General features: G+C 45.2%; 1 protein-coding gene across 1 annotated transcript; it reads right to left on the bottom strand.

The window, feature by feature from the left end:
- Positions 1–4,645: 4,645 nt before the first annotated feature.
- Positions 4,646–7,912, bottom strand: LOC123122534 (receptor-like protein EIX2). The gene has a single exon (XM_044542732.1). The coding sequence runs from the start codon at positions 7,840–7,842 to the stop codon at positions 4,888–4,890; it is 2,955 nt and encodes a 984-aa protein (XP_044398667.1). The 5' UTR covers positions 7,843–7,912; the 3' UTR covers positions 4,646–4,887.
- Between the last annotated feature and the right edge of the window lie 1,151 nt (positions 7,913–9,063).

Genomic DNA, 9,063 nt, shown 5'->3' with positions numbered 1-9,063 from the left:
CCCACGCATTGGGGACAAGGACAAGGTGCATGCCTATCTTGTGGATATGATGCTCATGTGTGAAGATGCTCGCAACTCTCAGACACTACCACTTGATGTCTCACATATCATGTGGCATGAGCTTCGCTTTGCGGTCTACAACCGCAAGGTCCCCATCTATGGACCTTATCTGTTTCAGTTGATCTCGGCTACCTGGGAGCGGGTCTACCCTCATGATGAGTTTGAGGCCCTTGGTTGGATCCGGCATGAGCCCATCAACCTCCGTATCAAGCCTCGGTGGGCCAACACTACCTCTCGCGCTGATACTGCGGCTGCCATGGACGTGGATGTAGATGAGGATGAGGAGGAGGCAGCAAACGAGGACAACTCTGAGGGTTACATCCTTCCCACCTCTGAGCCTTCTTGGGCTAAGCGACTGAAGAACAAGATGAAGATGCTGTTCTGTATGCAAGCAAAGGGGCAGTACCAGACCCATGTGGCTTCCAAGGAGACTCGCCGCCGCGACAAGCGGATTTTCAGGACCTTTGGCGAGAACATATCTAGCGGGTCAGAGGTGAACATCACCCCAGAGGCAGAATGGCTGCACAAGCAGGGTTATCGGTGGACCGAGTCTGAGGAGGAGTCCGTCCCAGCTGCAGAGTCTGACGAGGAGCGTGCAAGTGACTACTCCGCTTGAGCTACCACTATTGCTGTAGGTGTCCTCTCTGCCTTTTTGGCGTCTCGATGCCAAAGGGGGAGAGAGTGTAGGATTTGCGAGTTGTGTCGTGTTTGGGTCAGTTGAACTTCGTTTATTTCGTTTGCTTTGGTTTGCTTTGGTTTGTGCTCATGAGACCTTCTATCATATGGTGTAAGACATATGCACTCTATCGTACCGTAGTGAGCTTATTCTATCTTGTGCTTATTACATTATGCTCCTGTCTATCTTGCTTAGCTTTAGCCTTATTGCAAGATATGCCATGTCTATAAAATATAGGGGGAGTGTTGATCCTAGTATGTGTGCCGTGCAGTCCAAAGCACTCATCGAGATAGCACACATCTAGGGGGAGCCCGTCTATATTTTAGAGACTTGGGGTTTGCCCTTGCTCTTTGCGTTATACCCTCGTGCAAATCCTGTGTTGTCATCAATCCACCAAAAAGGGGGAGATTGTAAGGGCATTTTTAACCCTTAGTTGGTTTTGGTGATTGATGACAATGCTTTTGCGGACTAATCATGTGCATCGAATATTTCAGATATATTGACTAGACACAAGATGATTGGGTTCCCCTCGAAGGCTATAGAAGACGGCGTTTCTCTTTGTTTCTTTTCCGTGGTATTGAGTCGTAGGGAAGCCGTACTATTAAGAGGGGGTCCGCGTTGGAAAGGTTGGGTGGATTCATCACGTACACATCTTCCTTTGCACCTCCTTTCCTCTAGCCTTTGGAGTATCCTATGTTTTCCTTGTCTATGCAAATATTGCTCTTGCCTGCTGAACTAGGGCTTGCGGTAGTACTGCTCCTTAGAGCGGTAGTACCGCCCGCTGGTGCGGTAGTACCGCAAGGGCCCACGGTAGTACCGCTTCTAGTAAGCAGTAGTACCGTGGTCTCCGACTTAGTTCCGCAAGTACGCGGCAGTAAGGGGCAGATGTAATTTTTTACATCTGCGCCTCGCGCGGTAGTACCGCTGCTGGCTTACGGTACTACCGCGTCGGGTTTTTGCATCGACTCCAACTCTGCGGAAGTAGCCACGAATGTAATTTTTTATATCCGTGCCTTCCCATCCCTGGACAGCCCCTGCCTTGTGGTAGTACCGCAAGGGGGAGCGGTAGTACCGCGCCAGCAATAGTACCGCCCTATGCTTTAGTGCATGTGTGGCTGTTCTGGTCTTTGCTGCGTGGGCAGTAGTACCGCGGGGCCCTGCGGTAGTACCGCGTGCCCCTGCGGTAGTACCGCGCCTCAGATGCGGTAGTACCGTGTGCCTCAGGTGCGGTAGTACCGCGCTGCGCAGGCTGAGTTGGTGGATAACGGTTGGATTTGTTCTTCCACTATATAAGGGGTGTCTTCCTCCTCTAGTTGACCACCTCTTCTACCTCCAAGCTCCATTGTTGCTCCAACCTTCATTTTCGCCCGATCTCCTTCCCTAGCCAACCAAACTTGTTGATTCTCTAAGGATTGGTTGAGAAGGCCCCGATCTACACTTTCACCAAGAGAAATTTGAATCCCCCACTAATCCCTTGTGGATCTTGTTACTCTTGGGTGTTTGAGCACCCTAGATGGTTGAGGTCACCGCGGAGCCATAGTCCATTGTGGTGAAGCTTCGTGGTATCGTTGGGAGCCTCTAATTAAGTTGTGGAGATTGCCCCAACCTTGTTTGTAAAGGTTCGGTCGCCGCCTCCAAGGGCACCAATAGTGGAATCACGGCATCTCGCATTGTGTGAGGGCGTGAGGAGAATACGGTGGCCCTAGTGGCTTCTTGGGGAGCATTGTGCCTCCACACCGCTCCAACGGAGACATACTTCCTCTCAAAGGGAAGGAACTTCGGTAACACATCCTCGTCTTCACCGGCTCCACTCTTGGTTATCTCGTGCCTTTACTTGTGCAAGCTTATTTGTGCTTTATCTCTTGCTTGCGTGTGTGCTTATTGTTGTTGCATCATATAGGTTGCTCACCTAGTTGCATATCTAGACAACCTACTTTGATGCAAAGTTTAAATTGGTAAAGAAAAGCTAAAAATTGTTAGTTGCCTATTCAGCCCCCCTCTAGTCAACTATATCGATCCTTTCACCATCCCAAAGGTCAGAGATAGTCCTATTTTTCTCATTCCCTAACATATATAGGTTCCAGAATTGGGTTGCCAGAGGGGCATTTCCATGCCAGGTATCCTCCCAAAACCTCACCAGATTCCCATTCCGAACATGCTATTTATATCCAATCTTAACAGCTTGGATAGCCCAGAGGAAACTTTTCCAAAACCGAGAAGGATGGGAATCATGTCAGCATAGGATATTTGGATTTCTGGTATTATATTTACTATCAACTATTTTTCTCCACAGGGAACCCTCCCCAGCTATATATCTCTTAACCCAAGAACCCAATAGGCACACATTCATATCTTGCAGATTAAGCACCCCCATCCCACCAAATTCCTTTTTCATGCAAATGTAGGCCCAATTGGCAAGATGCAATTTGTGGGCACCTTCACTATCACTCCACAGACAGTTAGCCATGTGTGAGTTGACCATTTTGAGGGCCCATTTGGGAAACTTAAAAAAGGACAACAAGTATAAAGGAATACTAGCTAAGCAAGATTTGATCAAAGTGATTTTCCCTAGGTAAGAGAGGAGTTTTCCTCTCCACCCAACAATCCTAGCTAAAATCTTATCAATAAGGAATTGGAGATCTTACCTACTAGGCTTATCAAAATGAAGAGGGATCCCCAGATACTTAATTGGGAATCCCCCCATCACACATTGAAAAATATCAATAAACTCCTTCATCTCTACTTCTTCTATATTAATTGGGACCAAAGCACTTTTATGATAGTTAAATCTCATCCCAGAGACTTGTTCAAAACAGGTCAAAATCCACTTTAGGTTCAGAGCTACTTAGTATTTTTTTTCTAGGAAAAGTAAGGTATCATCAGCATATTGTAAACATACTACTCCCCCGGGACTAACTCATGACATAGCCCCTGGATTAGCCCAGATTGCACCCCCTTTAACCAGCATCCTAGAGAACACATCCACTACCAGGTTGAAGAGCAGAGGTGCTGCAAGGTCCCCCTGTCTCAGCCCTTTGTCAGTGAGGAAGAAGTCACTTTCCTCCCCATTAAGTTTAACTCCAACAGAGCCACCTTGAGTGATATTCCTAATCCATCCTATCCATCTTGGGCCAAAGCCTCTAATAACCAGCAGCTCATACAAGAAGTCTAGATTAACTTTATCATAAGCTTTCTCATAGTCAATCTTAAACACTAACCCCTTAAATATCCTATATTCCCCCGCAATTTTTTTGTTTCATACTCATTTTATTTTTTGTATAAGTTTTGCGTATACGTGATAAACATTTTCTCTATACACGTTTAACATTTTTCAAATTCTTGGTCAACATTTTTCAAATGTTTTGTGTAGAGTCATTTTCGTAATATATTTATTTAGAATATTTAGTATTTAGACGTATAAATAAACAAAAGTAAAAAAATAAAGAAAAACAAAAAACGTGAAAAAAGGAACAAAACAAAAAATGAAGCTATTGTTTTCTGCGCGCCTGGGCCGGTCCAACTCGCGGCACCTCTTCACATCGCCATGGCCCGTGGGTAACGAAACGCAGGGAGGGGAAAAAAAGCCTCGCTCCTCGTCCACATCCCCTCCTCCGGCGGCTCCGCGTTCCGCACCTCCACTTCTCCTCCCGTGCTTCCTCCGGACGCTGCAGTAGTCCTGGCGCGGCCGCCAGCGACGCAGAGATTGGGGGAGGTTGTCAGCTCTGACCAGCAGCGGTCGGCTGGTGGTACTGGTATATATGCCCGACAGCTGTTCGACGAAATGCCCAGGCTTCGTGCAGAGCTACCTACCTATAGCACCAAAGGTTCTGCGATTCGGTCGTGTGCGGAAGGATAACTGATCAAATCAACCGACAATGCATGGCTATGCTTATATATGCAAGTTCACAATTTGGCAGACTTCCTATCTTTCATGAATGCAAGTTCTGTTACAAAGGCAAGTCTTTGATATCTATACTCTGGATCTTGTCTCGCTTCATCATATTTTGTCTTGCTTTATGACGACAAGCAGCAAGAAGCAACAGTCCATCAAATACTTAACCCTCCTGGAGTACAAGTGAAATGCGGGAATACAAGCATGGATCAAGAGCAGAAGATAGGAGGAGAATCAGAAAGCCCAAGCTAGTCTCTCTTTAGGGTCCAGTCTTCAGTGAAGCACCAGCAGTTTGTGGATATTTTGGCCACAGACAATTGCATCTTGCCTTGTAGAGATTATCTAACAGTTGGAAGTAGGCAACCCTCCAGGTCTTCACGAATAAGAAGATGACAAAGACCATCCAAAGTCCCGCGACAAACCCTGCAGCCAGCCCGAGATACAAATCTCTGTTATTTGTATTGTTACCTTCATGGTGATCTTCAGTCACCTCGGGTCGTGAGCAGCTCATGGATAGAGGAGGCCCACATAGATAGTTGTTGCCGATGTACATGGATTCTGAATCAGAAAGTGTCTGTAGCTGACTTCCCGAGGGTATTCTTCCAGAAAGATTGTTATAGGACAGATTTAAGTGGCTCAGTGTTGTTATATCTGTCAGACTCCACGGAATTTCACCATAAAGCTCGTTGAATGAGAGATCAAGAGATTCCAATCCTCGCAGCAGGCCAATCTTGTCTGGAATCTTTCCAGTGAACTGATTATGGGAAACATTCAGAAGCTTCAGCCCAAAAAGGGATGCTATTTCTTCTGGAATCTCTCCAAGTAGATTATTGCAGGAGAAATCAAGGCCAACCATATATACAATTGCACTGGTGTAATAAAGTTGTTGACCTTTCATTACTATTTGTTGGCTGTCATCATATTTTATTGCTGCAATGTGGTTGTCTACTCCTGTACCTCCGAACTTGCTCTCCAAGGGGTTATCAGATCTTATTTTGCTATATTGAGCCATTGCTTTTAAGTTGGCCAAACCACGAGGTATAGCTCCTGATATTCTATTATTTGCAATGTCCAAGAATTGGAGATGTACTTGCTCTGTTAGCTCAAGTGGAATAGAACCAGAGAACATATTATGCCGTAACAACAAAAAAGACAAATATGGCAATTTCCCTGATGTCCACGTTGGTAGCTCTCCTTCGAACTTGTTGTGGGAAAGATCAAGTAGTGTCAAAAGGGGACTGTATTGCAAGAATTCAGGGAATTCGCCAGACAGGCTGTTGCTGTGCAAGATCAGAGCCGACAATTGCCTGTTTCCGGGATCTACTGTTGTGTTCAGTTCTTCCTTATCATCTCTGCCTTTTGAACATTGGGGAAGTTGTCCTACTAGAAGGTTTTCTGAAAGATCCAACACTCTCATATACTGCAGTTGACATATATATATTGGAATTGTTCCATTGATATGGTTTGCGAACAATACAAGCTCTCTAAGCATTGGAGCTCCAAAGTCCTGGGGAAGTGGTCCCGATAAAGAATTCCTGGAGATATCTAAGAACAATAACGATTCTGGTAGCAGTGGCAGCAAACCTGTGAAGTCATTTGAGTTGAGGTCAAGCATTTCTGCAGAAGTCATAAATTCCAGTGTTGCTGGCAGCCGACCACTTATTTGATTACAAGAGATATTTACATAGCTGACATTGGAGAGTACAGTCCAAAACCAATCAGGGACAAGATCAACTATGCCTGTATCTGAAATGTCAAGTTCGAAAATATCCTTCTGTCCTTCAAGCCACAATGGAAAGTGAGGTCCCATTTTGGTATTTGCAAAATCAGCCACTTCCAGGTTAAATGCGGGGATCCAGTTTGAGCTGATAGTGATGTGTACAGGGTTGTGAGATAAACTCAGTTCCATCAAGTTCACTAGATTTGCAAAATGTTCCTCTGATACAGAACCATTCAACTGGTTGTTGTTTAGAATCAATGACCGTAGATTAGTCATCTTGCCAATTCCCAAAGGTATTGATCCCACAAGCCTACTCTCAGAGAGTTGAAGATCACTTAAATTTTTCCACTGCTTAATACTGCTTGGAATCCTGCCAGTAAGGTTGGTAGCAGACAGATCTAGGGACCGCAATTTACTCTTTGTACACACCGGAAACCCCTCCATAAAATCTGACATATCCTGGTCGATCTCATTTGACCACAGCTCTAGCCAGCTGAGGTTGCACAAGTTTCCGAACAGTTCAGATTTTACACCTGAGAGGTAATTGTCACCTAGCCTCAGTGTCTGAAGAGATGTCATGTTTCCGATTGCATCTGGAAGTTGGCCAACTATTTTGTTACTTGAAAGGTCAAGTTCCTTGATGATGAGGACATCCCAGAACCAGTAGGTTGGATTCAACGTGTCAATTCTGTTGCCATATAGATCAAGCACCTGAAGTGAACTCAGATTTGAATGCAGTCTGGGTTCATGTTGTAAACTGAGTCCACATTGACTGAGTTGAAGGACTTCCAGAGAAGGAACAATGGTGACCACCCTAACCCAATCAGGAATAGTGCTGAGGTTCACTCCACTCATGTCAAGGGATCTTAGTAAACCAAGGCGAGATAACCATGATATGTCATCAGAATGCAAAAGAGTATGAGAGAAAACAGTGGCCTCAAGGTTAAGGTGGAGCAACCTAGAGAGGTTACCAAGTTGAGGTGGCACTCCCCCATCGAAATTCATGCAAGCAAGGTTCAGATATGTCAAGCTCTTGATGGAGCCTAAGAATTTTGGTATGGTCACACCTACCCCCCCGAGGTTGTTTCCACTTAGATCAAGATGCTTCAAGTGTTGTAAAGCAAGCAAAGAAGAACTTATCTTCCCCTCCAATCCGCCGGATTCCCCATGAGGCATGCACCAAACAAAATTCGTATCATCTTTGATGAAGGCATTGCGGAGGCTGAGCTCGACGATGTGGCCTGTCCGGTTGTTGCAAGTGACCCCGCTCCACTGGCAGCAGTCATGGCCTCTCCAGGAGTCCAGTCGTTTTGCAGGGTCACTTGTCATGCCGGTTTTGAAGGAGAGCAGCGCCGCCCTCTCAGCCGCGATGCAGCTCCTGCTGGATGTTTCTCCGGCATAGGAAGAGGAGGTGGCCATGGACAGGGTGGTGGTTGCTAGGACGATTAGAAGGCAGCTGGCTGCACCCGGGGCAGATCGTGTTGCTGTGGCCATTGTGTTATTTCTGTGCAAGGCTAGAAAGGAAGCCCAGGGAATGTATACGGTGAATTGCTTGACGCGAGAGGTTGGAAATTCCTCTCCTTCAGTCGCATCGCAGTGAATGCGTCCTCACAGTATCCGCCGAACGAAGGGTCAAGTAAGAGTAGTAACACGAAGGGGACGATTATGTCGCGAAAAGGAAAGAAGGAATCTGCACAACGGACATTCAGAAATAGTAGTGTCTGTAGCTATCAATCAGTTTCAGTGATCAATGAACATGAGGAAGAAATTTGTGTTGTGTATTGTCGGAACCATCAGCAATCAGGACTTGGCCTGCTTGCCTTGTAATGACCGGGACCCAGTTCCGAATCTTCTATCGTGATCTTCGGTTGAACCATTCATGTCCAATCAATGTCAGGTGTGGATATAAGTGCATCTACTAGCCTTTTCTTACATGAAGGCATGCCATTATTTTCCCTCTATCACACTCATTGTTTCTTGCATTTTACAATCGCACAGGAAGGGGCACCTCACGTACGTTTGAAGCTGGACAGATGGCCTGTTTTCCCTCAGATTGGTGCTATAAAGTACTCCCTCCGTCCCATAATATAAGAGCGTTTTTGACACTAGTAGTGTCAAAAACGCTCTTATATTATGGGACGGAGGGAGTATAAACTAAGCTTTAATGCTAAGTGAGTTCTCAAAATCTGCTCAAGTTTCCAACATGTGTAATCATCTTTCTCTTGATTGTGTGGAGGGAGGGAGGGGCGGACCCTATTTGACGCTCATTACATCAAATTGCTCGCGATTCACAGAAGGACACATCGAGCCAAGGTGAGTTGGGCTGGTCCATTAGCTAGCTGCCTGCTATAGCAATCCTGGTTTTGGGACTCTTCTGGAAGGTTCCTGTCTGGCCTTTTACATTTTTCCTTGTTTTCTTTAAAAAAATGTTCAGAAATCTCAAATTTTGTTTGATTTTTTGCTAAGAATGTTCAAGTTTTTAAAATTATTTTGGAATTTTAAAAATGTTCAGAATTTAAAAAAATGTTTGTGTTTTCCATAAAAAATCAAAACGGTAGAAAATTATTCGCATCTTAAAATTTGTAAAAATCTTCATTATTTAAAAAACCCGGCTGAAAACCAAAAAATCGTTTGCTAGTGTCCTGCTAAGACTCAAGAGAGGATGGAAAATCAGACTGAATGTTTTCACGGTAGCAACCTTTTTCCTTTATTGAA

Source organism: Triticum aestivum, chromosome 5D, assembly GCF_018294505.1.
Source record: "Triticum aestivum cultivar Chinese Spring chromosome 5D, IWGSC CS RefSeq v2.1, whole genome shotgun sequence".
Classification (NCBI taxonomy): domain Eukaryota; kingdom Viridiplantae; phylum Streptophyta; class Magnoliopsida; order Poales; family Poaceae; genus Triticum; species Triticum aestivum.
Note: the sequence above shows the minus strand (reverse complement) of the source record. Positions and strands in the feature narration are given on the sequence as shown.